The sequence below is a fragment of the Emiliania huxleyi genome (genome assembly GCF_000372725.1).
Source record: "Emiliania huxleyi CCMP1516 chromosome Unknown EMIHUscaffold_174, whole genome shotgun sequence".
Classification (NCBI taxonomy): Eukaryota; Haptophyta; order Isochrysidales; family Noelaerhabdaceae; genus Emiliania; species Emiliania huxleyi.
This window is the reverse complement of record NW_005200844.1, coordinates 218,684-244,715: the sequence shown is the minus strand read 5'-3', so window position 1 is coordinate 244,715 and position 26,032 is coordinate 218,684. Positions and strand designations below refer to the sequence as shown.

At 66.8% G+C, this 26,032-nt stretch overlaps 9 protein-coding genes across 9 annotated transcripts in view; 4 read left to right on the top strand and 5 right to left on the bottom strand.

Moving 5' to 3' along the window:
- Positions 1-1,338, bottom strand: part of EMIHUDRAFT_112717 (hypothetical protein) — a gene marked incomplete at both ends in the record, with an annotated part of 3,754 nt that extends 2,416 nt beyond the window's left edge. The window contains 3 exons of the mRNA XM_005784037.1: positions 8-271; positions 342-363; positions 761-1,338. Of these exons, the coding sequence (XP_005784094.1) occupies positions 8-271; positions 342-363; positions 761-1,338 (864 nt within the window). The remainder of the gene's footprint in view (positions 1-7; positions 272-341; positions 364-760) is intronic.
- Positions 1,339-4,616: 3,278 nt separating this feature from the next.
- EMIHUDRAFT_112716 (hypothetical protein) lies at positions 4,617-5,788 on the top strand (the record flags this gene model as incomplete). The annotated part of the gene is made up of 4 exons (XM_005784036.1): positions 4,617-5,033; positions 5,138-5,290; positions 5,375-5,602; positions 5,693-5,788. The coding sequence occupies 4 exons, from the start codon at positions 4,617-4,619 to the stop codon at positions 5,786-5,788; spliced, it is 894 nt and encodes a 297-aa protein (XP_005784093.1).
- A 1,942-nt stretch (positions 5,789-7,730) lies between these two features.
- EMIHUDRAFT_456267 (hypothetical protein) lies at positions 7,731-8,558 on the bottom strand (the record flags this gene model as incomplete). The annotated part of the gene is made up of 4 exons (XM_005784035.1): positions 7,731-7,899; positions 7,981-8,082; positions 8,149-8,300; positions 8,391-8,558. The coding sequence occupies 4 exons, from the start codon at positions 8,556-8,558 to the stop codon at positions 7,731-7,733; spliced, it is 591 nt and encodes a 196-aa protein (XP_005784092.1).
- A 53-nt stretch (positions 8,559-8,611) lies between these two features.
- On the bottom strand, positions 8,612-8,933 carry EMIHUDRAFT_231657 (hypothetical protein; the record flags this gene model as incomplete). Its single annotated transcript, XM_005784034.1, has 2 exons — positions 8,612-8,719; positions 8,817-8,933. The coding sequence occupies 2 exons, from the start codon at positions 8,931-8,933 to the stop codon at positions 8,612-8,614; spliced, it is 225 nt and encodes a 74-aa protein (XP_005784091.1).
- Positions 8,934-13,321: 4,388 nt separating this feature from the next.
- On the top strand, positions 13,322-14,323 carry EMIHUDRAFT_442163 (hypothetical protein). The gene is made up of 2 exons (XM_005784033.1): positions 13,322-13,463; positions 13,557-14,323. Exons 1-2 carry the CDS (start codon positions 13,344-13,346, stop codon positions 14,295-14,297), a joined length of 861 nt encoding a protein of 286 aa, XP_005784090.1. The 5' UTR covers positions 13,322-13,343; the 3' UTR covers positions 14,298-14,323.
- On the top strand, positions 14,319-15,784 carry EMIHUDRAFT_231655 (hypothetical protein; the record flags this gene model as incomplete). The annotated part of the gene is made up of 5 exons (XM_005784032.1): positions 14,319-14,324; positions 14,525-14,843; positions 15,047-15,126; positions 15,198-15,301; positions 15,469-15,784. The coding sequence occupies 5 exons, from the start codon at positions 14,319-14,321 to the stop codon at positions 15,782-15,784; spliced, it is 825 nt and encodes a 274-aa protein (XP_005784089.1).
- Positions 15,785-16,381: 597 nt separating this feature from the next.
- On the bottom strand, positions 16,382-17,661 carry Lhcf9_2 (chloroplast light harvesting protein; the record flags this gene model as incomplete). The annotated part of the gene is made up of 3 exons (XM_005784031.1): positions 16,382-16,567; positions 16,657-16,794; positions 17,623-17,661. 3 exons carry the CDS (start codon positions 17,659-17,661, stop codon positions 16,382-16,384), a joined length of 363 nt encoding a protein of 120 aa, XP_005784088.1.
- Positions 17,662-23,824: 6,163 nt separating this feature from the next.
- EMIHUDRAFT_231651 (hypothetical protein) lies at positions 23,825-24,544 on the top strand (the record flags this gene model as incomplete). The annotated part of the gene is made up of 1 exon (XM_005784030.1): positions 23,825-24,544. The coding sequence occupies one exon, from the start codon at positions 23,825-23,827 to the stop codon at positions 24,542-24,544; it is 720 nt and encodes a 239-aa protein (XP_005784087.1).
- An 87-nt stretch (positions 24,545-24,631) lies between these two features.
- The window catches only part of EMIHUDRAFT_456266 (hypothetical protein), a gene marked incomplete at both ends in the record, with an annotated part of 1,561 nt that continues 160 nt past the window's right edge, over positions 24,632-26,032 (bottom strand). Inside the window, 3 exons of the mRNA XM_005784029.1 lie at positions 24,632-25,039; positions 25,124-25,280; positions 25,680-25,737. Coding sequence (XP_005784086.1) covers positions 24,632-25,039; positions 25,124-25,280; positions 25,680-25,737 — 623 coding nt within the window. The remainder of the gene's footprint in view (positions 25,040-25,123; positions 25,281-25,679; positions 25,738-26,032) is intronic.

Sequence of the window (26,032 nt, the reverse complement as noted above, 5' to 3'; positions counted from 1 at the left end):
GGGGGACCCGGCGCGCCTCGCAAAACTCCTCCTCCTCCTCCCTCCCGGCGGGGGGGCGCCTCCCGCGCGCCGCGGGCCGCGCCGCCGCCCTCCTGCAGAGCGCGAGCTGCAGGACGGCGTGCGAGCGCGACGAGACGCCGTTGGCCATCGTGGCCGCGGTCTGCCGCGCGTCGTGCGACGCGGCGAGCAGGGAGGCGTAGTGGTCGATGTCGTGGCAGTGGCGCTGCGTGAGGCCGACGACGTGGACTCGCTTCTTGGAGTCCTCGCGCACCTGTGAACAGGCTCTCTTCACACCTGCAGCTGTGAATAGGCCCCGCTCGCTCCCTCGAGCCCTCGCGCACCGGGCACAGCTTCCTGGCGTGCCTGCGGGGGCGCGAGGCACGCCGAGTGGGGCGGGAGGACGGCATGCACCCGCCGACGTCGGGGCGGGAGGACGGTCTCTCGTGCAGCCGAGTCTGAGCGCCGCGCGAATACGAGAGAGGGAGGCGAGTCGATGCGAGTACAGGGCATGCAGCCGAATGCGGCCGAATGCGGCCGAGTGCGTGTCCTCTCGAGCGCTGCGGCAAGACAGAATCCGCATCTTTGCTTCTAGGCCTCGAGGTATGGGGGCGTGGAGGGAGATATGGGGAGATATCCCGCTTCTAGGCCTCGAGGTATGGGGGCGTAGAGCGAGATATGGGGAGATATTCCGCTTCTAGGCTCCCGCGCAGCAAGTCAAACACCTGAAGCCAAACAGCCGCTCGTTAAATTCGCCACTCACGTGCGATGCCCGCCAGAGGGGACTCGTCCGCAGTCTCGGGCGGTGGGCCATCTCGGCTGCATCTCTGGTGTGGTGCCCGCCTTGCCGCCGTAGATTTCAAACGCGGAGACCCGCAGCACCAGACCCTCGCCGCCGGCGCCATTCGACGCCTCCATCCGTTCAAAGATGGAGTTGGCGGCGAGGGAGTAGATGCCGTGCTCCTGCGGCGAGCCGAGCATGGTGTGCGTCTTGCCCGCGCCGGTGGCCCCGTAGGCGAAGCAAGTGGCGATGCGCCCGGCGAAGAGGTGGGAGACGAGCGGCGCCACGGAGCCGGCGTACAGCGTGCGGTTGGTGGTGGCCTCGCCAAAGGCACCGTCGAAGCGGAAATTGTGCGTCTCGATGTACGCGGTCAGGTCCACCTTGGTCTTGGGCTCGTGCACGATCACCCACGCCCCCTCGGCGTCCGCCTGCATGTCGAGCACGTCGCGCCGGCCCCGCTCGGCCTCGCGGCCGCTGAGCGGCCTCTTGCGCACGACGACCTGCAGCCGATTTCCCCGGGGCCGGCGCGGCTGCGCAGGGCGCGCGGGCGTCTCCGACATGGGAGTGCAGTGCGCAGCTTCGCTGGCAGCAGCGGCGCGGAGGCGCAGGCAAGCCTTCAAAAACACCACAATAAAAATCGGCTTTTGGCGCGTGTCGAGGTTCTCGAGGTGGATATCCTTTGGCCGCGTTGGGTAGCGAGGATTGGTGTGACGCGATCCACGCAGGCGTGTTTTCTGACGGCCGACCGTCCGTGCACGGAGTTGCCCCTTCTCCGACTGCCCCGGCTAGTTCCCGAGGTCGTCGGGAGTGACGGCGAACCTTCTTTCTTTTCTATGACGCGGGCCCAGTACCTCGATGAGGTGACTTGGACCACCAAGAGCTGGCTGGGGCTGCAGAAGCAGCGCATCTCAGTCGTTCTTCACACGGCAATCGCAGAGCAGATTGTGAATGAGCTTGCCTGTGGCGGGGGTGGGCGGGTGCACGGAGCTAAGTGCCTCGCCACCCTCGCAGGAGTCGCTTAGGCGGCTCCCGTGGTGTACCTGTGTTAGTGCCAGTGCGAGCCAGTCCCGTGCCCAGTCCTGTGCCCAGTGTCGTGCGAGGGAGTTTTGTTGAAAAATTCTTTTCTACCAGGCAGGCTAGCTCGCTCTCAATCCTAGAAGTCGAAGGATTGTGAGCGCCTCGCTAGGATTGTGAGCGCTCCTGCTCGCAATCGGAGGCATGTTGCCAGGATTGTGAGCTAAGCTGCTCGCAACCCTAGCTAGACTTTGCTCGGATTGTGAGCGCGCTGGTAGTAGCCGTAGGCGTCACCAGTCACCTTGTGAGCGGAGCTGCTCTTCGTCCTAGAAGACGTAGGATTGCGAGCGTGGGTGCTCACAATCGCACAGAGATGCTACGATTGCGAGGAGTGCTGCTCACAATCCTTCGACTTCTAGGATTGAGAGCGAGGCTGCTCTCAATCCCAGCCTGGTAGAAAAGAAGGTTCACCGGGAGTGACCCCTTCGCCGCCCGAGACCTAGCGCGGGTGGCAGGGTTGGAGGGGACTCGCTGCGGGGAAGGGGGCTGTGTAAGAAGCCGATCCTTCCAACCTCGCGCAGCCCTCCCCGCTCTCACACGCCGACTATAGACTATTCAACCCACCCGCTAGACACCCATCGGCCGGTTTTGTCACGCCGCGGCCCCTTCTTCATGGGCACGCAGTTGGGCCAGCTGCCGTAAACACGCCACTCCAAGCCTTTGTAGTCGGGCGAGAGCATCCAGTCCGGCGGCTTCCCCGCCGGAAGTTTGGGTACCCAATGCGACACACCACCCCGCTGAGGGCAGCGCGACGCCCTTGTACTCCTTGCGCCGCCCGCACCTCCCCAAATCTCACACCTCAGGCTTCTCCACCACATTGTGTGCTGCCGCCGCCGCCGCCTTCGCCTTTACTTCTTCTTCTGGCAGCCGTCCTCGTAGCACTTGCAGCCGTGGCCGCCACAGTCGCCGTCGCGCGTGCACGCCGAACCGTATTCGTTGCAGTAGTTGTTCTGCACATTTTCCTTGCACCGAAGACTCACACATTTGCAGTTCATTTCATGGTCCTCTGTGTGGCCACAGTCTGAGTCAGTCTCGCATGTCGAGCCTTTTTTCTTGCACCCCGATTCGAACAAGTCGAAGGCTTCCTTGATCTCCTCGATCTCCTCCGGGGGAAGTGCTTCAGTAGCTGCTGGTTTATGCTTATCGAGAGCCATATCGGGGCTGACGCCCGTTCGCGCAGCAGTGAAGCTAGCCGCGTGAGACGTGATGAAGGCAAGGAAGGTTGCGAGCAGCATGATGCTCTGCTTGAGCACGAGCTTGTCACCGGCGGCCGGCACGAGCGCGAGTTTGAGCATGTTGATCGAATGAATTCCTGCAGAGAGTCAAGAAGCGGTTGAAGATTGTGTCCCATGGGGGGAGTGCAGGCCAGCGCTCTCAATCTCAGGTCGATCTCGGCTCGTAGCAGGAAAGGCAAGCGCCTACGGGACCGCGACTGTGTGAAAGAGGGTAACAAACTGGTATTGACGTGTCTGGGGGGTATATGGGGGTATATGGGGGTATATGGGGGTATATGGCAATATGGGGGTTTATGGGGTATACGGGATGATACAATCTCGGGGGGAATATTCCCACGGAAGAGGATCAGTCGCGCAGTCTCGAGCCCGCCATCCACCCACCCACCCACCCACCCAGCCCCCCAGCCGCCCCCCGCCCCCATGCCCTCCAGCCTCGCCTCAGAGAGAAAAAGAAATAAGGGGGACATTCGGGAATGGTCCATAAATGGCATGTGCATGCTGAATGGGAAGACAGAGAGCGAGCCGGAGAGAGGAGAGCCACGCCTACGGGCAGCACGTCGCGGCGTGAGCGTCGAGACGAGGCCGCCGGCACGCTCTCTCGCGTCCTCGGCGCTCGGACTGGAGCCGGGCGGCGATTGGCGAGCAGCGAGAGCGGGTCGCTCTCTTGCTAGAAGAGAGGGAGGGCGGTCGCGCGGGACAAAGGGCGGGGAATGGGCAGCAGCGGACGCGTCTCGCGGCTTCCTCGATGGCAGCGGCTGCACCTGCGAGCGGGAGTAGGCAGGCGGTGCGCCGAGGGGGGTGCAGACGCTCGCGCGACGAGCGACGGCGCATCGCGTGGTGGGGGTGGTGAGGGGGCGGCGGGTTCCGTGAGCAATAGACGTCGCGGGGGTCTAGGCGTGCAGCTCGCGGCGGCATAGTCGGGCGCAATGCGGCGCGGCAAGCGCGAGCGGACGAGTAAAGTGCTTGGCTTGCCTTGTGTGGAGTCAGGCAAAGGGCCGTCGGGGGAATGTGGGGTACAGAATGGACGGGGGAATGTGGTGTGGGGTACAGAATGGGGGGGAGTACAGTTTTGCTCTCTCGAGGTCTCTAAATCAGGGGGCCGGCGCCATGTCTGTGTCTGTGTCTGTGTTCCTGTCGTGTGGTGTCGTGTGCTCGTGTATGTCGTGTGTGTGTGACTCACTCAAATGCAAGAAAGCTGTCAGTTAGTCGTACGTATATTTCTTGTTGGCTTGGATGGTTGGCTTCTAAAAATCTGGTGTACCTGTGTTAGTGCCAGTGCGCGCCAGTCCCGTGCCCAGTGTCGCCCCAACAGCAGAGTTGCGTCCCGGCGGGTGGGAGAGCATGTGTCGTTTGATGTGTCACTGTGTACGTCATGTCAGTCTTGATAACAAGTACGGTCGATCCGTCAAAGCGATACACTCGTCACGATCACGTTGGACGGCTTGCACGGAGCTCTGTGCCGGCACACAAGAAGAGCCGACGGCATCGACAAGGACATCTCATCGTGGAACACGTCGTCGGTTCGCGACATGCACGGCATGTTCCGCGGCGCCTCCTCCTTCGACAAGGACCTCAGCTCGTGGGACGTGTCGGCGGCCCTCAACATGGACTACATGTTCCACGACGCCACCTTCCTCAGCGACTGCAACAAGGCGCTCATGCACGCCAGCTTCGACGCACAGACGATCGTGTGGGACGACCGATTCGTGGGGAATTCGTGGGGCTCGCTTGCGTGCCCTCCCTCGCCGCCGGCCTCGCCGCCGCCTCTGCCGCCGCCTCCCTCCGCCTCGCCGTCGCCGCCGCCGCCGCCTCCGTCGGACCCGCCGTGCTTCCCGAGCTCTGCGACGGTCCAGCGCGCCGACGGCGCTACTTCCCCCCTCTCCTCCCTCTCCGCCGGCGACTCCATCCTCGCTGCGGCGGCCGACGGCACCCTCGCTTTCGATGGCGTGAGAGGCAGCGTTTTCATCTGTTTCACAGTCGCTTACTTCTACTAGGCACCCTCGGCTTCGACGTCGTCTCCTCCTTTTCGCTGGCCGACCCGTCCGCCAAGGCGGCTTTCCTCTCGCTCGCCACCGCGACGGCGACGGTCACGCTCACCCCGACGCACAAGCTGCCCGCCGGCCCGGCAAAGGCGCTCAAGCAGGCGTCCGAGGTTGCCGTCGGAGAGACGATCTGGCTCGCGTCGCCGGCCGCGGACACGCTCGTGCAGGCGCGTCTCTACCCCCAGCACCACACACACACCTGCCTCTCCCGATGCGAGCCCCCCCCCCCCCCCCCCTCCTGCCAGGCGCCCGTCCTCAAGATAACCAAGGTCGTGGCCGACGGGCTGCACAGCCCGCTCACCATGCGCGGCGGCTGGCCGGTCGTCGACGGCGTCGCGACCTCGTACAACAGTCCGGCCGTAGTCGCGCGCAACAAGTACCTCGTCCCGCTCGTCGAGGCGGTCTGCCCCACCCTCGGCCGCCTCGTCGTAGCGGCCGTGAACCCCAAGCCGATGCACTACATCGATGGCGAGGTGAGCCCTCTCCCGCCGTCCCAAGTTGTATCTCACGTGTCCTCACTCCTCCCCACCCCGTCGCCCGCTTTCGCTTCGTTGCTCGACCAGGTGGTCGAGCCATTCTCATCGCTCGAGGTCGCCGCTGCCGTGGCCGTCACGGCCGCCGCCACTCTTGGCGTGCGCAAGATCACGGCGCGCAAGTAATGCGCGAAAACCTGGTTTGTGGACCTCCCGCACCTTACCCTTACAGGCCACCATAAGGGACCCCGTTGTCCGTTTGACATCAGACTTTTTTTGAGTTGGAGGTAATAATTAAAAGGATTGCACTGTCCCAAAGAACTGATTCATTCATTTCACCCTCACATAGTAACAATACCTCAAAGTTGAAAACCTCCAAAATAGGCCGTCAGGACTCTGTCAGGACTCCGTCAGGACTCTGTCAGGACTCTGTCAGGACTCTGTCAGGACTCCGCCAGGACTCCGCCAGGACAACCACTGCCCCCCCGCTGTGAACAGAGCCCTTAGCTAGAGAGTAGGGAGGGGTGTACAGTCGAGTTACTCCCGAGGGCAGGGACGGCCCTCCACTGAGGGAAAGGGCGCAACGGGGACGGTATGCTCACAACCCAGCCACGCAGCTCTTTGCTCGCGTACAGCCAACGAGTTTGCTGGTCCACAGGCAGGCCAGGCCGTGAGCGTGGGCCGGTCGGGCCTGATCCTGCGGTGAGCACTGGAGGGCTATGCGGCTCGCTCCGTCAGCCGACTTGCGCCGTCGAGCGGTCGAGCGCTTCGGGTTGGACCCGCGGGAGGGTCCCTGCGCGGCTGACATGGCCAGCCAAGCCGTGTGCGCTGCCGTGGGCGCTGTCGTGGGTGCTGCCGTGGGTGCTGCCGTGGGCGCTGCTGTGGGCGCTGCCGTGGGCGCTGCCTCGGTCAGCAGTCGGTCAGCAGTCGGTCAGCAGTCGGTCCGCTGCTCGGCGCTGGCCTGCAGGCCGCCGGTGGCAAATCGGGGGGGCGCGGGCCATGGACGTCGTGGCCGAGCTTTGCTGCCTTCTTGCACGTTGCCGGCTGTAACGTTGCCTGCACCATGGCCGCGCCTCTCTTGCTTGTGCGCTTTCATGGTCGAGCCGAGTGGCGCGAGAGCGAGCGTGATTTCTTTTGTCTGTCAGGACTCTAAGTTTCTGTCTGGACTCTCAAGTTTCTGTCAGGACTCTCAAGTTTGCTTGTCAGGACTCTCAAGTTTGCGTCAGGACTGCCCCATCAGGACGATTCCGCAGAGGGCGCGCACGGTCGAAAGGGGGGCTGGGCGTCTATCATTCACTGCTGGGGGGGAGGGGAAGGAGGGTTGCAGTGAAGGAAGGTGGAGGTCTCGTCGGAGGCACTTGTGAGCACTGTGAAGACCGTGCGCCGTCAGGACCCCGCCAGGACTCTGTCAGGACTCTGTCAGGACTCTGTCAGGACTCTGTCAGGACTCTGTCAGGACTGTCAGGACAGGTGCGGGAGGTCCACAAACCAGGTTCGAAGCGGCGCTCCATCTCGGATCGCGCGGCCGACCAAGCAGGGGGGGGGGGGGGGGGCGCTCCGTCGGCACCGCATGCCCGCAAGTGTGAACACGTATTCACGCGATCTCAATGGGGTCGTCCTTGCTTGAGTTTGACGGATGACGCCTGCCAGCCCCGGCGGGAGGCGCGCAGCTGGTGCGGGCGGCTCGGAGTCGCCATGGGGCGCCAAGCCCAAAGTCTGCGTAGCGTACGGTAGCTCGGCGCGTGGGACTGGGAGTGTGGGGTGATCGGTGAACTGGGTGTGGTACTCTCTTAAGGTAAGGTGTTAACGTAGGATAGAGGTAAGGTTAAGCCGTGTGGAGGGTGAGTTGAGGAAATTAATCGCGGAGGACGCGACCCACTTCGCCACAGACGGTCCCGCGCCTTGCCGCTACGGCTTATGACGGCGACACGGCCGCAGCTCGTGTGCATGTCGCGCCGCCATAACGGATTCTGACCAGCGCTCTACGCTCGTCGGGTCAGCAGCGTCCTCCAACCTGCGCCGCGCTCGGCGAACCTCGACAGCGCCTTCGGTGGCATGCAGCTCTTTGCGACTTGGGCGAAAGGGGGCCGCCGCGACCGCGCCCGGGGACGACCCCGAACTACACGCTCTACGCCGCCGCCGCGTCGAGGATCTCGTCCTTGATTGGGCCCGGCAAGGGCAGTCCACCGGAGTAGCCCTTGTACGCGTCGGTCGCCTTGAGCGCGGCATGCACGCCGCAGACCTGCTCACGGCTCGAGGTGTGAACCATAGGGGGTGCTTTCTTCTCAATGACAAGTCTGTGTAGAGCCACTTGAAGAGACGCCGCTCTTGCAGCGTGACGTGAGGGCGAGCGAGCGCGTCGGGGCGCTTCGTATCACATCTCGGCCAACAGATCTCGGCCGGTGAGGTCCGGCGCCCTCGCCTTTGGGTACGGCGCCAGCGCGTCGAGGCCTCTGTCCTTTAGCGGTGTGAACAGCGACCTATTCACAGCTAGAGGTGTGAAGAGACCCTGTTCACAGCCCTCCTTCAGCGGCGCGAACAGCGACCCGTCCCGCCAGTCCATGTGCTGCAGCAAGAAGAAGTCGACGGCGGACGGCTCGGCGCCAAAGTAGAACGGGCCCTGGATCGCTCGCTCGAGGTTGGACAGCTGCGCCTTGAACCGCTCGCCGGTCAGGTACTTCTTGAGGGCGGCGCCGTCCTACCCATCCTCCTCGCACGCGTGACGAGGCGCTGTTCGGCGAGGCGCTTGTGGAGGGCCGCGGTGCGTGTCCTCGTTGTTCTTGCCGACGCCGCCCTCGAAGGCGTCGACGATGTCGGAGCAGTACTGGATCGCCTTGAAGTCGTCGTAGCCGGGCGGCGTGAGCCCGAGCTTCTTACCGAGGTAGAGGCCTGCAGGAGAAGGGGGTGTCTTGAGAGGAGTTGGGACTGGCACCGGCACCGGGGTGCCGTGAGACATGGTGTGTGTGAAGCATTTCGAGACACCAGTGCGTGATGGGGCATTCCCCGCATCTAGAGGCAGCGGCAGGAAGCGACGGACTGGCTGACGAGGTAGTCTCCGTCCTTGACAACGGGTGGCGCGAAAGTGTCGCCGCTCGTCGCACCAAAGGCAGAGCACACCTGCGGCGCGCGAGGCACGGAGTCGCGCAGGTCGCAGAGAACCTCCGCAGTGCACGCAGCGCGGCGATGGAGGGATCACAGCGTCTTGGCAGCGCACCGTTGCCATCTGGGCCTTGTCGGAAATGTACTTGTACGGCGTTTTGGTGTGCTCGAGCATGCGGACCAAGGAGGCGCCGCGGACGAGGAAGGGCCAGTAGTAGATCTCGATGGTCATGGTTGCGTCCGGGGCTGAGTGACACTCCCGACTCTTCGCCGAGCTAGGAAGAAGAAATAGGAGCAAGAGAAACTCGAGAACCAGCCACGCCGAAATTCTTCCAAGCTGGGACAGCCACTCAAGCGCCGGCGATGAGTGCCTCGCATGTCCGCCTATTTCTCGAGGGATTGCCCGAGCCAGCCTCGATCCCGAGAGGCGACGCAGCGCCACCCAGTCCGGCGCCGCGGCCGCGTGCGCCACAGCCCCACCCAGTGACGAGCGGCGATGCAGCGGCGGAGGCTGCGCTGGTGCCGCCGTCATGCGTGTCGGCTCGTCACCCGTGCGACCCTGACGCAGTTGCTGCAGCACGGCAGGCAGAGGTGGCCCGTCTCGCAAGCCTCGTCGCGGGCGCACGACCGCCGCCACACCACGAGCTGCTGCTTCGGTACGAGGAAAGCCGAGTGGCGCGCCGGCAGCAGAGGCACCCTGACGGGCCGCGGCGGCAGCCGCTGCCGCAGGCGGCGGCGCGGCAAGAGACGGCCTCTCCTCTTGGAGCGCCCAACACATTGCAAAGGCTTGCCCCACGCCCTGCCATGCGCCGCCGCCGAGAACCGCCGCCGCCGCCGCCGCCGCCGCCGCCGCCGCCGCCGCCGCCGCATCCGGGTTGTCGCCCGGCTCACGGCCTGCTCGATGCTGCTCGGGGAGGCCGCAGTGCGCCGGAGATCCTCAACGCTGGTTCGACCTCTTCTCCGCCGCCGCCGCCGCCGCCGCCGCCACCCCCGCAGCAGCCGCCGCGGCCTGTCCCGCGCCCTGCTCGCGCGGCGGCGGCGGCGAGGGCGGTGGAGGGGCAGGCGGTGGCGGTGCAGGAGGCGGCGGCGTGGGAGGCGGCGAGGGCGACAGCGACGGCGTCGGAGCTGGCGTGTGCCCTGCGCGAGGCGCGCGCTCGGCTGCGCGAGGCGTTGGGGAAGGCGGCTCCGTCGCAACAGCTGTCTGTCTATCAGCCTCACCCCGCCTCTCTCTCTCGGCGGTAGGCGCTAGGCCCGGCCCTCGAGCAGCTGCACGCGAGCACTGCGCGGATCGAGAGCCTCGAGAGGCAATGCGAGAAGCTGGATCCGCTCTGCGCGAGTGCCGCCAGAGCTGCGGCGGGAGCAGGACCGCCGGGGCCGGGGGGCGCTCCTGGCACTTTCCGTGGGTCGCCTTTCCTCGGCGGCGTCGAGCCCGGCAAGTCGCACCACTCGCGGTGCCAGTCGAGCGGCGGGGCAGCCGCCGCAGAGGCGCGGCGTGCCGTGATGGAGCACGGCCGCACGGCGGTCGGTTCGTGGGATGGCACCGCCTTCAAGTCGGCGACCTAGATCTCGCCCCTCACAGCGCCAGCCGCCTTGGCTAGCACGGTAGACGCTTCGCCAGCACAACGTTGCGCCTCGGGGGCCTTGGCGCGCGAGCGGCTCTGAGAGCCTCGCCAGCCCACCGTAGCGCCATGGGACTAGGTGGGCTGAGAGCCGCGCCGGCCCACCGTAGCGCCATGGGACTAGGTGGGCGCTGCTCTCGGCGCTGCTGCACAAGCACCGCGCCAAGAGGGCCTTCCTCGCACTCGCCGTCCACGCCGCCGCCGCCGCAACCCGCCGCCGGTTGGTGCACGAGGCACTCGTGTCTACCAGTCTCGCAACGATGAGAGCGGTGTGGACCGTCTTCGTCGCCGCGTTCCACACGCCGCACGAGACCGCCGCCGCCGCCGCCGCCGCCGCCGCCGCCGCGCGCCGCCGCTTCCACGCCCGTCTGCTCGCTCGCTGGCGCTCCGTCAGCCGACGCGCGGCTGCCCTCGCCCGCGCCACCGCCGCCGCTCGTCGCATGGTGCAGAGGCGTCGGGCGAGGGCGGCGTTGCGCGCGCTCGCCTCTGCCTCGCTCACACGCCGGCTGCGCGCGTCCCTCTGCCTCGCCGCCGCCTCGGCCGACCGCGCCGCCGTCGCGCGCCGCTCCCTCCTCGCGTGGCGACGTTTGGCGAGGACAAGGTCCGGGGTGCGCCTCGCGCTCGCCGCCGCCGCCGCCGCTACCACCTCCGCCTCCGCCGCCTCCGCCGCCGCCACCTCCGCCGCCGCCACCCCCTCCGCCGCCGCTGCCCCTTCCGCTGCCGCCGCCGCCGCCTCCGCCGCTGCCACCCCCGCCCCCTCCTTCGCCGCCGCACCCGGCGCTGGTATCGCCGCCTCGTCGGCTGGGGAATCGCCCTTTACCGCCTGCTCGGCAGCAGCCTCCACGCGTGCTGCGGCAGCCTGCTCTGCAGCAGCCTCCAGACGTGCCGTGGCTCCTCTGTCTGCCCCCGCGTGCAGCGCCGCAACCTCTCGCACGGCCGCCCCCATCGCCGCCGCCGCCGCCACATCCTGGAGGCACCCGACACCCACGCATCCCTCGCCCCACTCTTGCCCGGCCCGCGCGCTCAACCCATTTGCAGCGCGGCCATCGCGCTTCGGCCCTGCTCTGGCGGGGCGCGTGGAGAGTGCGAGGAGGTCGAGGGGAGCCAGGCAACCAGCGGCGGCGGCGGCGGCGGCGGCGGCGGCGGCGGCGACGGCGGCGGCGGCGGATGTCCGGCGTGAGGCTGGCGGCGATCTCGCTTCGCTGCGCCGGCAGGCGGCGTGCGCCGCCGCTGCGTGCCGCGCCCTCTGCGGCGGCTTCAGCGGTTTGGCGCTCCTGCGGCGCTCCTTTGCCAGCCACGGCGAGGGCGAGGACGAGGGCGGCGCCGAGGCCGCCGAGGCCGCCGAGGGCGGCGCCGAGGCCGCCGAGGCCGCCGCGACCGCCGCCGCCGCGGTCCTGGCACGCGGCGGCCGCGGCGGCGGCCTCGTCTCGCGCCGACGCTCTCTGGTTGCGTGGCACCTCTGGCACGCGGCGGCTGCGTCGCGCCAGCTCTCGGCGCGCCTCCTCGCCTTGCAGCAGCTCCACGAGATGCGCCGCGCGGTGCTCCGGATGAGGTCCGTCTGCCGCGCGGCCACTCTCCGCGCCGGCGTCGCCGAGGGCCGCTACACGGTAGCAGTCCGCAGCCGCTGCTTTTGCCGCTGGGCGCACGCCGCAACCCGGTCCGCGCAGGCGGCTCGCGACGTGTCTCGCCGCATCTCGCTGCTGCGAGGGATGGGCTGGTGGGGCACCGTCGCGCGCGAGCGAGCTCGGGCGCGCGCGTCCCTCGAGGCGCGTCGCCAGCAGCGGCGCCGTTCGCTGCTTGCTCGCTGGCGGAGGACGGCCTCGGCCCGCGCCACGTGCCGCCGCCGCGCAGAGGCCGTCGCAGCCGGCACGGCCGCACGGCAGGCAGCGGCGGCGTGGGAGGCGTGGCGCGCCCGGTACAAGGCCTCGCTCGTCCGCGTCCGCGCCGCACACCTCGCCGCCCGCGCCCACGCCGCCCGCGAGCCCAACGCACTCGCGCGCGCCGCGCTCGCCGCGTGGCGGTGTGCCGCCCCAGCCAGCTGAAGATAGAACCCTTTGTCGTCCCACTAGCCCTCGAGAGGAGGCATGCTATGCTAATGACCCCAGTGGGTAGTGGGGACATCCTCCACCATCACATACTTCCCACATCCACTAGCTACACACTCCACCACACACCTCTCACCCACTAGATGCAGCTGCGTGTCTGCACCTCGGGCTCGGACTCCCCTCCGGAGTGCAACTACCCGCCGCCCTCGCCGCCGCCCTCGCCGCCCTCGCCGCCCTCGCCGCCGCCCTCGCCACCTCCGCCCTCGCTGCCGCCCTCGCTGCCGCCCTCGCTGCCGCCCTCGCCGCCGCCGCCCTCGCCACCTCCGCCCTCGCCGGCCGGCGGTAGTCGCTGTGCTCGTACCGTGCTCGTACCCCTCGTACTCACGCGGTCCTCCGAGCACACGGCGCGAGGCCGTACCCACGTTCACACTCGTGTGTGTCCTCACCGCAGGCACACCCTGCGAGCGGTGCTGCCCTCGAAGCGGCGCGTGGCGGCGCGCTCCCGCGTCTCTGCCGCCCCAGTGCGCGCGTGACAGGAGCGAGAGGGGAGCGGCGCGGCTGCAATAGGCGCACCGACGCGCCGCGTGCTCCCTCCACGGCACTCGCCTCACCTGCCGCTGCTTTCACGCATGGCGCACCTACACCGCTGGCAGGGCGCGCGCGCCGTGGCTGCAATTGCGAGCGCGGCGGCGCCGGCTGACGGCGGCGCTGCATGCGTGGTCTGCGGCGGCGGCGGCGGACCGTGTGGCGTCGGCGCTCCACGCCGCGTGCAATCTGCAGCTCTCGCGCCGAGTGCAGCGCGGTTTTGTGCGGTGGGCGGACGCCGTGGCGCTAGACATGCGGCGCGTGTTGCGCTCCCGGATGGCGAAGCTCGCGGCGGCGAGGCTGGGGCTGCGCCGCTTTGCGCGCGGCGCTGCGGCCGCGGCCGTGTCGCGGGAGCTGGCCGCGGCGGCCGCTGAGTACCGTGTGCGGCGCGAGATGCGGCACGCGTTCCGGCGATGGGGCGTTGCGCACCTTCTCTCGTGGGGGCGGGGGGCGCGATTCGCCCGCTCTTGCTCGTTGCGCCGCGGCTGGGGCCGTTTGCGCGGCGTCGTGCAGGCGGTCGCGGCTCGCTCCTCCCTCCCCACGAGCCGCTCCCCCCACCTCTGCATAAATCCCCTCCCTCTGAACGACCCCTCTCCCTCTGTGCAGAGTCCCCGGCGCGCGGCACAAGAGCTTCGCGTCGTCGCCGACGCCCCGCAGCCGCACCCGCCGCATGCACCTCCATCGGCGTCGCACTCCGTGCCGCCCCCGCGTTTGCCAGCGTCGTCGACGTCGTCACCCTCTCCACTGCCGCCACCACTGGTGTTGGTGCAGTCTTTCCCTCCCAGGGAGGATGGGCACCGTGTCGCCGCTGTTGCCGCCGCAGCTGGAGACTCCCCCAAGCCCTCCTCGAGCGCCGGTCCGAGCCTCTGCCGCCTCTGCGCGGGCCAGCCGTCGGCAGGGGAAGGCCCCCTGGCCGAGAGGGGAGCCCTGCTCCGCCTCAGCCAGCTGCTGAGCCGGCAGCGCGCGCTGGCGGCAGAGGCGCCGCCGGTGCCGGTGGCGGCAGAGGCGCCGCCGGTGCCGGTCGCGGTAGAGGCGCCGCCAGTGGCGGCAGAGGCGGCGGCGGCGCCGCCGCCGCCAGTCATTGCGCGCCGCTTATGGCGCGTGACGGACCCGACCTGCTGCGCCAGCGGGGCGCAGCTTCCTCGGCCAGCCCGCAGGAGGCCGCCGCGCAGAGATTGCCGGGGCGACCTTTGGGCGCCGCGCAACCCGCTGCTCGAGCCGTGGCGTGCGGCTGCGCGCGCATCTTGCGCGGGCGGCGGTGCCGCCGCTTCTGTCACGAGACTCACGGCGGCAAGTCGGTGGGGGCAGCCGCTCTGGCCATACCACAGGCAAGTGCGGCAGCGGTGATTCTGGTTGGTGTGTGAGGTGATGCACGTGGCAGTTGCCAAATAAATAAATGAACTGCCCACGTATTCACTCCGACTCCTCACCTGCCACACACGAAACAGCCAGAGAGAGATGACTTGTGCTGCGAAAGTAAAATTCTTGTTTGTGCTTGCGACGGCTTGCGTATCGAAGAACGAAGAAGGAAGCCGTCGTCTGTGCCTACTTGTATTTTTTCTTTGTTTTATTAGAAGCCGGGATTGAAAATTCTGTTTTGTGGCGGGGACTATCGCTACGCCAGGGAAGACAAGGGCGTCGAAGTGCAGCTGCTGCTGTTCGAATCGTTCGGCGGGTTCGGAAAGGGGGTCCGTGAGATCCTCCGGAGAGCGGCGGACGTGCTACAGAACAAGCTGACGCGGGCCCAGTACCTCGATGAGGTGACCTGGACCACCAAGAGCTGGCTGGGGCTGCAGAAGCAGCGCATCTCAGTCGTTCTTCACACGGCCATCGCAGAGCAGGTCGTGAATGAGCTTGCCTGTGCGGCGGGGGTGGGCGGGTGCACGGAGCTAAGTGCCTCGCCACCCTCGCAGGAGTCGCTTAGGCGGCTCCCGTGGTGTACCTGTGTTAGTGCCAGTGCGCGCCAGTCCCGTGCCCAGTGTTGTGCGAGGGACTTTTGTTGTAAAATTCTGTTTTGCAAACTTGAAGAGCAACTTTTGGCGGCCTCGAGATGACGCGGGCTTTGGCGCTCGTGTGCTCGCTCGCTGCCCTCGCAGCCGGGCAAAATGCCCCCAAGCAGACGAATCCCAAGGGCGGCATGCCGGGGCTCACACCGGCAAAGAAGGCCAATAGCCAGGTCTGCCACGATCCCACACACACACATCCCAGGCACCCGCTGCCGCTGACCCGGAGGAGCGCAACCCACAGTCGCAGCTGGCGTCGTCTGGACAAGACGCTGCCAAATACAGTGCCTATCGACTGAAGCTGCAAGCGGCGTACTGCCCGAGCGCTAGCACTAAGCTAGATGCGAGGTGCCGGCACATCTCTCATTATCCAATCGCACCTCTCCTCAATCGACCACACCTTCAAAATGCCACACAAAGCCACTCCCAGCGCAAGCGCTGAGGGGAGAGAGTCGCAGTCTCTGAGGGGCGCGCTGCTGCTCAGGCACGGAGGATCAGGAGCGCATACCGTGCAGGGCCTACTCGTTTTCGCAAAAGATGAAGGAGGTGGGCGATCGGCTCAAACAGGCAACGAGTGAGGAGGACAAGAAGAGCCTGGCGGCGGAGAAGAAGAAGCTCACCGAGGATCGAGGCAAGATGTATGCGGAAGAGGGGAAGAAGGCGTCCACACGGAGCACGGACGAGAAGAAGACGTTCGCCGCAGCGAACGCGGCGATATACAAGGCCGGATATGCCAAGTATTGTACGGAAGACATTGCCTCGAGTGACGAGCTGTGTACCAACCCGCTGATGAAGAAGGTATACGGGCCGAAGAAGGCAGCACCGGCGTAGGCACTGGGCGCTGCACGGAGGCGCTTGCTATGGCGGCAGCCTGCGTTTTGTGACCGCGGGGGCCCCTGACCGCGGACTGACTGGTGTGGAGCCCCGGTCCCGGTCCCCGTGCGGCCTGCGGGTCCGTAGTTACGCTCTTATACCTGATCAGAGAACTGCAAGAAATGAAGTGATATCTCTTGTGAGCGGCTGTACTGACGTAAGAGCCGTATGGTACCGCAGAGAGAACCAGCTACCACGGTGCACAGAGTCGGAGAGATGCAGTTGCAGATGTGGAGCGTAGATCAGATTGCTCTTGCAGATACGAGATATCTAGGCGGCCCCTAAATTTCTCCTTTCTACACCACAACTCTCATGCAGAACACTGGGGATGGCACGGGACTGGCGCGCACTGGGAGGCACACTCAGCGTGGTGTGAGACTGCGTGGTGTCAACGAAGAATAAACTCTCCTCACGGGTCGGGCCACACGAGGCGTCGAAGCAAGGGGACTAAGACGCGAGAGGATGACTTCTGCGGCGCTCCTCCACGCTACAGTCGCGGCGCGTATGCGTCGCCGAGACGCAATGAAGGCTTGCGCGCCCGGCAAAGAGGCGTCATCAGGGCAAGAGTGGGACCGAGTTGGGGATGAAGTGCGCGGAGACGAGCGATATGACGCCGATCATGGCGAGGCGGCCGTTCTTCAGCTCCGAGACTCGCTTCTCGGCGAGCACCTCGGAAGAGAGCTTGGCGGTGAAGCCGAGCGGGTCCCACAGCAACGGGATCTTGCCCGGCGTGCCCCCGGCCTGTCGGAGGCAGGGAAGCACCCTTGAGCGGGGGGCGTGCGAGTGCGCGCGGATGTGTGTTTGTGGGCTTCTCGAGCGGGGCGGTGCACCATGTAGTGCGGCTTGATTGCCGACTCGCCGAGGATCTCGAGCAGCCCCACGATGCCGAGGATCTGCGCCTTGCCGTTCTCCGGCGTCGCGTCCCACGCGGCGTATCCGTCGCGGCCGAGGGACTCGAAGGTGATGCCCTGCTCCACCGAGATGTAGCCCGGGGAAGAGAGGGCCGCCCGACGAGACCCACGCCCAGCCGGTGACGGCGGCCTTCCCGGCAGACAGAGACGGGTATATTAGTGCAGCGCTCTCTCTCTGGACAAGGAAACGTGTATAGTAGATGCGGTATCCGCTTGCACACGCGCTTGTGTGGAGGTGTGAGCGATGACGCGCCCCGCGCGCCCTAGCGATGAGCGCGTGTTTGAGCGCTCTAGCACGCACACACGCGAGCGTGCCGGCGGACGCGCTCTCACACACACACACACACACACACACACACACACACACACACACACACACACACACACACACACACACACACACACACACACACACACACACACACACACACACACACACACACACACACACACACACACACACACACACACACACACACACACACACACACAGTGGTGCTCTTGGGAAGAGGTTCCTCCTTTCCGCTCCCCCCCCGCAAGGCGCGAGACACACGTCCCTCCCTGCCCTCCCGGGATGAGTGGGTGTTTGTGCGCGCGTGCAATTGAGCTTTAAATCCCGACTATAATTGAGCCAACTATGCAAACCCATTGTGTCTTCTTCTATTTTCACAGGGTGGGCTTCGGGCATGGACCCCAGGCGAAGACAAGGCGGGGAACGTGCGCGCCTCGGGAGGGCCGAACTGAGGCGCCCGTGGGGACCCCGCAATTCCCTTCCCCCCTCGGAGGGCCGGACTGAGGCGTCGAGGGCCCCACTCTTTCCTTCGCATAGCGGCCACTCTTCGGATCGCTGGTCGAGCGACCCGGGGGATGCCCCGCGCGCCTGACCCAGGCGCGAAAACGAATCTGCGAGGCGCGGCCGCTCATGCGGCCCGATGGGGAGGAGCGGGGCGGACTACGGGGATCGGCTTCTTACGCAGCCCTTCCTTGCAGCGAGCCCCCCCCAACCCACCCGCGCTAGGTCTCGGGTTTGACGCATGGGGTCAGCCCCGCGCGACCTACCTCGTGAACTAGCCGGGGCAGTCGGAGAAGGGGCAACTCCGTGCACTGACGGTCGGCCGTCAGAAACCACGCCTGCGTGGATCGCGTCACACCAATCCTCGCTACCCAACGCGGCCAAAGGATATCAACCTCGAGAACCTCGAGAGAGTGCGCGCCTTTCATCGCGTCACGCTAGGATCCCTAGGAGGCGCCTTCCCCGCGCGCTGAGCCCGCATCTCCTGCCAGTGAGCCGTCTCGCGCTCAGCCCACACGACGCCGACGACCGCGACGTCGACGACCGCTCCTGACTCGCCGCGGCGCACCCTCGAAACTGCAGTGCTACCATGCCAACCTTCGCCTCGCTCCCCAATGTCCAGTTCGTCGGCCGGTGGTACGCCGGCCCATCCAACGTGCCGGCCGCTGCGTGGGGTCCCGCCGCGTTCCACGTGCGCTTCTCGTGCCCATCCGCTTGCGCCGCTGAGGTCAGCCTCGACGATGACTCGGGCAGCCTCGTCTACACCTGTGGCGGGACGGCGATGGCCGAGACGCGCTTAACCTCATTCGAGATGCGCTCGCTCAGCGTCAGCGCGAGCGCGGGCACACACTCCCTCTGGTGCGGCCGCAGCTCTGAGGGCTCGTACGGCGAGAGCAGAGTGCAGTCCATCGGCGTTTTCGGAGGCGAGCTGGTTCCGCTCACGCTGCCGAGCAACCCTCTGCGCTTGGAGGTGCTTGGCGACAGCATCACAGCCGGCTACCAGGCCCTCGCGGAATATGGGCAGACCTTCAGCCTCGAGCTCGAGGACGTCTTCTCCTCCTACGAGCGGCGCATGGCTGACGCGTGGGGCACCTGGGACTGGCGCGTCGTGGCCCGCTCGGGCATCCCCGTCTCGCTGGTCGAGGAGGACCCTGCCGGCTCTGGCATCATCAGCGGGCAGTACGACTGCCGTGTCCACTGGTGGACCGGCGGTGCGGGCTCCTGCCCGACCGCGTGGGATCACGCCCAGTGGCAAGCAGACGTCGTCATCATAAATGGCGGAACCAACGACCACGTGTATGGGCCGCCCACCACCGAGCGCTTCACGGCGCGGTACACGGAGCTGCTCCAAGTCGTACGCTCGTCGCAGCCCGACGCGCTCATCTTTGCGGTCGTGCCGCTGATCTGCAGCTGCCAGAGTAGCGCAGGCTGGCTCAAGGGCGCAATCGAGCAGGCCGTGGCGGAGGCTGGCGATGCCAGGGTGAGCGTCGTTCAGACAGGGAGCTTGTCTGCCCCGTGGCTGGACTGCCGAGACGACTACAGCGACTGGACACACCCAAACGTGGCTGGGCACACCAAGTTCGCAGAGCGGCTGCTTGCCTCCGTGACCGAGACGGTGCGGCAGGCTTTCCCGTCCAAGTGCGGCGGCAGCGGCAGCGTATGCACCCCGGCAGGAGCGGGAGCGGCACCGCCTCCACCGGCGCCGGCGCCTCCGCCAGTGCCGGCGCCAACCCCGGTGCTGCCTGTCACCTGGAGGCCTGATAAACTAATCGCAACGCACTACTGGGACTGCTCCGGCCAGGGTTGCGACGCGAGCACGCTCAGCCCGTGGGACGCGACAAAGTACTGGTCCCCGGCGGGCTATGCGCCGCAGGACCCAAACGACCACGGAGGACCTTCAGCGTACGGCGAGAAGCTGTGGGTCACTGGCGCGGCGTCGGATCGGCTGTCGGAGCTGCTCGGGCCGGACGACGGCTGCTGCGGCGCCAGTGGACAAGGCGGTTGCGGGCAGTGCGTCCTGCTGGAGAACCCCGACTCGATCCAGCCGACATGGCGCGTCATCGCGATGAAAAAGAACCGCTGCCCTCCCGCGGCGTGCGGCACGACCGACGCGCACTTTGACATTGCGGCTCCAGGCTTCGACACCTTTCAGTGGAGCCTCTCGAATACCTGCGGGATGCCGACGAGGGAGGACGGGGCGGGAGGGTGGGAGTACCAGCCGGTCAGCAGGGACCCCAACCACGCATCCTTCGCTCTCGGAGAGTGGTACCTCGATTACGACAACACGCGCGAGGCGGGAGACGCAAGGTGCTCGCTCCTGCCAGAGCCGTACCAGCGCGGGTGCCGCCTCTTTAGCGAGTGGGGCTGGACCACGGGCAAGACGTACAGCATCAAGTACATGCCTATCGAGTGCCCACCCGCCTTCACAAGTCACGTGCAGTCCCTCTTTGGGCCAAGCGGTCCAACGGATGTGGAGACTCCGGTCGCGGGGCCATCTCCTACGCTCGCCCCTCCGCCGCCGCCGCCGTCGCCGTCGCCGCCGCCCGCCGGATCCGGCGGAGGGTTCGCGTGCCCCGTCTGCGCGCTCCCCGACTGCGGCTGCGACCTCAAGGGCGAGAGCTGGTGCACCAAGGAAACCCACTGCTACCCGAACGCGCCCTCGGGCGGCGGCTTCGATCCGGCGTGCGAGACGGGCACCACGGGCTCGAGCGGCTACGACTGCGTCAACGAGTGCGAGAGCTGGATGACCAGATGCGATCAAGGCGGACCAGCACCGGCCCTGGAGCCGCCGCCGCCTCCAGCTCCGCCGCCACCGCTTCCGCCGCCACCGCCACCACCGCTGCCAACGCCGCCGCCGTCGCCGCCGCCGCCCTCCTCCCAGATGTGTGGCGTGAGCAGCTGCACGGAGGGGGTGCTCGCCACGACAGCCGTCGGGCCTGACTCCTCGGCCTCTTGCGGCGGGCGCATCCAGTGGGTGATGGACAACATGGGCAAGAGCGAGGCCGACGCGTGCCAGCAGGTCGGCGAGGAGTTCCCGCCGCTGTGCGGGCCGTGCGCGCCGGAGGGCGTTCCCACCTTGCCGCCGCCGTCGCCGGCAGGGACCGGGGGTGCGGTCGTCGCGCTCGAGATTGTCACGTACAACCTCTACTGGTGGAACGTCGGCCAGAACAACCGGTGGGGTGCTCTGTACGCGACGATCGAAGGACAGGCCTTCGACCTGATCGGCTTCCAAGAGTGCGAGGACGTGAGCAGCGTCATCAGCAACGTGCCGCGCATGAGTGGCCGCTTCGACTCGTTCGCGCCGACGGGCATCCCCGGCCCCGGCGACAACCCCGCGCCCGTGGCGTGGGACGGCCAGAGGTTCGATCGGCTGGGCGCCGGCTGGATGCAGGTAGGGTCCGACCAGTACGGCCAGCGCGTCACTGTGTGGGTGCGACTCCTCGACCGCACGACGGGGGCGACCGTCTTCTTTGCAAACACGCACGGCCCGCTCGGGGACTGCTCGACCGCTCTGGGCGACAACTGGATGCGCGCCGTGACCGACAACATCGCGCCGGACGACTTCCTCGTCTACACGGGCGACTTCAACTGCGGTGAAGGCTCCGCCGCAATCAACGTGCTAGACGGCGCGGCGGGCGGCCCTCTCAAGCTGGTAGCGAACGGCGGGATCGACATGATCTTCACCAACGGCGCCGATGCCGCCTCGTGGCGCTCGGTGAATGGCTACCCGTCGGACCACCCTCTCGTGGCGGCCACCTTTGAGACGTCGGCGGCAGCGTCGCCGCCGCCGCCGTCGCCGTCGCCGCCGGCCGCCGGATCCGGCGGAGAGTTCGCGTGCCCCGTCTGCGCGCTCCCCGCCTGCGGCTGCGACCTCAAGGGCGAGAGCTGGTGCACCAAGGAAACCCACTGCTACCCGAACGCGCCCTCGGGCGGCGGCTTCGATCCGGCGTGCGAGACGGGCACCACGGGCTCGAGCGGCTACGACTGCTTCAACGAGTGCGAGAGCTGGATGACCAGATGCGACCAAGGCGGACCGCCATCGGCTCTGGAGCCGCCGCCGCCTCCAGCTCTGCCGCCACCGCTTCCGCCTCCGCCGGCTCCATCTCAACCCCCACCCTCGCCACTACCCCCCAGCCCGCCACCGCTGCCACCGCCACCACCACTACCACCGCCACCACCGCCACCGCTGCCGCCACCGCCAGTACTGTCGCCGTCACCCTCGCCGCCCCCACCCTCGCCGCTACCCTCCAGCCCTCCACCCTCGGGGCTGATAGACTGCAGCGACGTGTGGGATACGCCAGCGCTCGGCCCTGAGGGGGGGGAGTACACTTGCGGCGCTCGGATCGAATGGCTGCAGTCGCAGGGGCTTAGCCTCGAGGACGCCAAGGACTACGTTGCGAACGAGATCCCAACGACTTGCGGGCCTTGCTCGAGCGACAGCCAAGCCCCAGTCTGGAGCGGCGCGTGCCCCGTCTGCGCGCTCCCCGCCTGCGGCTGCGACCTCAAGGGCGAGAGCTGGTGCACGAAGGAAACCCACTGCTACCCGAACGCGCCCTCGGGCGGCGGCTTCGACCCGGCGTGCGAGACGGGCACCACGGGCTCGAGCGGCTACGACTGCTTCAACGAGTGCGAGAGCTGGATGACGCGGTGCAACTGACTGTTTATTTAGTCATCTGCCATCGCTCGTAACAAACACACTGCTCGTCCATGTTGTGAATAGTAAACTATGTTGAGTTGCGGATGTAATGTGCCGAGCTCGCTCAAGTCGCACACACATACTGACTGAATGAAACTGGCAGTAGTCTGCGTCTCTCACACGTCCTCAGTCAGTTGTTCGTTGTAGTTTTGGAGCACTTGGAGCACTTGGAGTGCAGTCATCAGCCTCACTTTCCCGTTCTTTCCGCGGCCGTTGCTCGGCGAGCGTAGGACGCACGACTTGGGCCCTGCGGCGGCCTTCTCTCGAGGTCTCGAGATATACAAAGCGGCCGGGAACAGGGTTCGTGATTTCACATGGAAACAGCGAATCGGTTTCACTTTCACTTTCACTTCACATTTCATGTGAAACGAAATTTCACTTTTTCGAGCGAGTGTGAAGAGTCGTGTGAACGTGATGACGGATGCTCCCACCGAGTTCCGACACTCTGACACTCACTTCGCACAGGTGTTGGCTCCCAAGCAGCAGCCAAGATGAAGGAGGCTGGAGATATTGGTCTCGCTGAGCTGATGTGTACACTAGACCTATATGAATCTCATGGCATGCTGTGGGCGAATACGGTGCTGATGGTGGGATGAACTCTCTCAGCAGTCGAGAGTCGACTCTCGACGCATATCGGGAGGGCGGCCGCGGCGGTGTAGGGGCGGCGGCGAGCTCCCGGTTGCAAATACTCGCCTCACAGTCCAAGATGGCGGCTCGCGCCCCCATCCGCGCACCAGCGTGCCACTCTAGCCCCGCCTGCCGCCCAGATACCGAGGGCGGGGCGCACTCTTCGACTTGGGCTATTATTTGCCACCGGGAGGGCGGCGGCGGCGGTGTAGGGGCGGCGGCGAGCTCCCGGTTGCAAATACTCGCCTCACAGTCCAAGATGGCGGCTCGCGCCCCCATCCGCGCACCAGCGTGCCACTCTAGCCCCGCCTGCCGCCCAGATACCGAGGGCGGGGCGCACTCTTCGACTTGGGCTATTATTTGCCACCGGGAGGGCGGCGGCGGCGGTGTAGGGGCGGCGGCGAGCTCCCGGTTGCAAATACTCGCCTCACAGTCCAAGATGGCGGCTCGCGCCCCCATCCGTGCACCAGCGTGCCTCTCTAGTCCCGCCTGCCGCCCAGATTCCGAGGGCGGGGCGCACTCTTCGACTTGGGCTATTATTTGCCACCGGGAGGGCGGCGGCGGCGGTGTAGGGGCGGCGGCGAGCTCCCGGTTGCAAATACTCGCCTCACAGTCCAAGATATGGCGGCTCGCGCCCCCATCCGTGCACCAGCGTGCCTCTCTAGTCCCGCCTGCCGCCCAGATTCCGAGGGCGGGGCGCACTCTTCGACTTGGGCTATTATTTGCCACCGGGAGGGCGGCGGCGGCGGTGTAGGGGCGGCGGCGAGCTCCCGGTTGCAAATACTCGCCTCACAGTCCAAGATGGCGGCTCGCGCCCCCATCCGTGCACCAGCGTGCCTCTCTAGTCCCGCCTGCCGCCCAGATACCGAGGGCGGGGCGCACTCTTCGACTTGGGCTATTATTTGCCACCGGGAGGGCGGCGGCGGCGAACGTGCGGTACTCGTACGTCCAGCCGGAGCCCAAGCGCATCTATGGCCGCCATCGACGAGGGCATCGGACGCGTGCTGAGCACGCTTGATCAGTATGGCCTCGACGGCGGCAAGACGCTGATCGCCTTCCTCTCCGACAACGGCCCCGACGATCAGCACGGCTGGGAGGCGCACTGGCCCAGCCACATCATGATGGGCGACCCTGGCCCATTCAGCGGCTCAAAGAACCAGTTCTGGGAGGGTGGCAGCCGCATCCCCTTCATCCTCCGCTGGCCGGGCGAGATCGCCGCCGGGAGCATCTACCGCCAGCAGGTCATGTCCTTCGACCTTCTGCCGACCTTCATCGCCGCCGCACACGGTCGGATGCCGGCCGGGACCGACAGCGACGGCGTGGACTTGCTGCCCTACGTGCGCGAGTACAGCGGCGGTAGCCCGCACGATATCCTCTTCTGGAAGGGCGAGAAGCAGGGCGCCGCCCGCATGGGCGACTGGAAGTACCTTCGCGGCTACCCGCCCGGCTCGCACCAGCTCTTCAACCTGAAAACCGACATCAAGGAGTTGCGCGACGTGTCGCACGCGAACGGCGCCATCTTCTCGGAGCTCACGAGCCGCTGGAAGGCGTGGTGCATGACGCTGCCCAGGTCTCATAGCGGTGTCAGCCCAGCTGCCACCCTCTCCACCTCTCATATCCGTAAAGCTTTACGTGCGTGCAGCTTTGTATTGGGTCCGGAGCTATATTGTTTACCCACTACAACAGTATAGCAGAGAAAGGGCACAAGCGGCACTCTCCCTGCACGATCGTGGCTGCCGTGTGCCTCTCACGCCCCCCCTATGGCTCTACTTCGAGCTCTACTGGCCTGGCAAAGCCAGGGCCGGCGCCGCCTCGGAGGGAGGGGAGCGGCCCGTGGCTGCCTCCACCACACCTTCCGCGCTCTGCGGGTCCGGCGGCGAGTAGTCGGACGCTAGATCGGGCGCCGGGCCGAGCGGGTGAGCGGCCACGGGGAGCGTCGCGGCGGCGGTGCGCCGCATCGAAAAGTGCATCTGCAGGCCCGCGGCCGTGGAGACGGCGGCGGCGGCGGCGAGGACGAACGTGCCCGGCCCGGTCGTCGCGCGGATCGAGAGGCACTTGGGCTCGCTGAGCTGGTCCGCAAAGTACTCGCGCAGCAGCGCGTTGATGGGCTCGCAGCGCGGGTCGAGCAGGTACTGGAAGTACTGCCCGAGCTCGAGCGCCGAGTTGAAGAGGACGACGGCGAGCACCTGTCCGAGACGCGCCCGAGCACACACTCTGGCCGAGGCTGAGCCGAGGTCGAGCGTTGAGTGGGAGAGGCCAGCGGCGAGCACCTCGTGCGTCGACCACGCGTACAGCAGCTCGCTCCACCGCGCCAGCTGCCGCCGCCGGCCGCGGGAGAGAGCGGCGAGGGAGCGTGTGGCGAGGAGAGCGAGCCAGCCGAGCGGGCAGCCGAGCGTGGTGAGGAAGAAGACGAGCTGGCTCAGCCGCCTGCGCAGAGGCGCGTGCCGCGTGAGCCCGCCTTCGTGATCTCGGCACATCTCGGCACATCTCGAGCTCATCTCGACCTCATCTCGAGCTCATCTCGAGCTCATCTCGAGCTCCTCTCGAGCTCATCTCGATCTCATCTCGAGCTCATCTCGAGCTCATCTCGAGCTTATCTCGAGCTCATCTCGAGCTCATCTCGGCTCATCTCGAGCTCATCTCGAGCTCCTCTCGAGCTCATCTCGATCTCATCTCGAGCTCATCTCGAGCTCATCTCGAGCTTATCTCGAGCTCATCTCGAGCTCATCTCGGCACATCTCGAGCTCATCTCGAGCTCATCTCGAGCTCATCTCGGCTCATCTCGAGCTCCTCGTGGGCGGGCTCGCGATGGGGTCCGCGTCGTACGCCGCGGCGCCGAGGCCCGCCAGCGAGAAGGAGGCCTCCGCCGAGGCGCGCAGGTCGCCTGTGGGGAAATGTCTCGGACATGTCGTGGGCGCGTCCCGAGCAGACACGGATTGAGGAGTGCGCAAGTCGCCGGCGAGGCCGCCGTACTCGCCGCGCAGGACGGGCAGGAAGAGGCAGCCGAGCAGGCAGCCGCCCGCTGCGGCGAAGAGGGCGAGGGTGCAGAGCAGCCTCGCCGTTGACCGCCAGCCAGGTGGCAGCCGCTCAGGCCTGGAGGAGGAGCGCAGAGCGAGGGAGTGGGAAGGCGGCCGGGTATGCGCCCTCTCTCGAGCGCGCTGGTCGGAAGGCACGACGGG

Bases quoted from the DNA above. Each gene is read 5' to 3' on its own strand.
- EMIHUDRAFT_442163 (XM_005784033.1), top strand. From the start codon at position 13,344: ATGCGGCACGCGTTCCGGCGATGGGGCGTTGCGCACCTTCTCTCGTGG. The intron at 13,464-13,556 runs GCGGTCGCGGCT...CCCTCTGTGCAG, and splicing joins GTTTGCGCGGCGTCGTGCAG to AGTCCCCGGCGCGCGGCACA.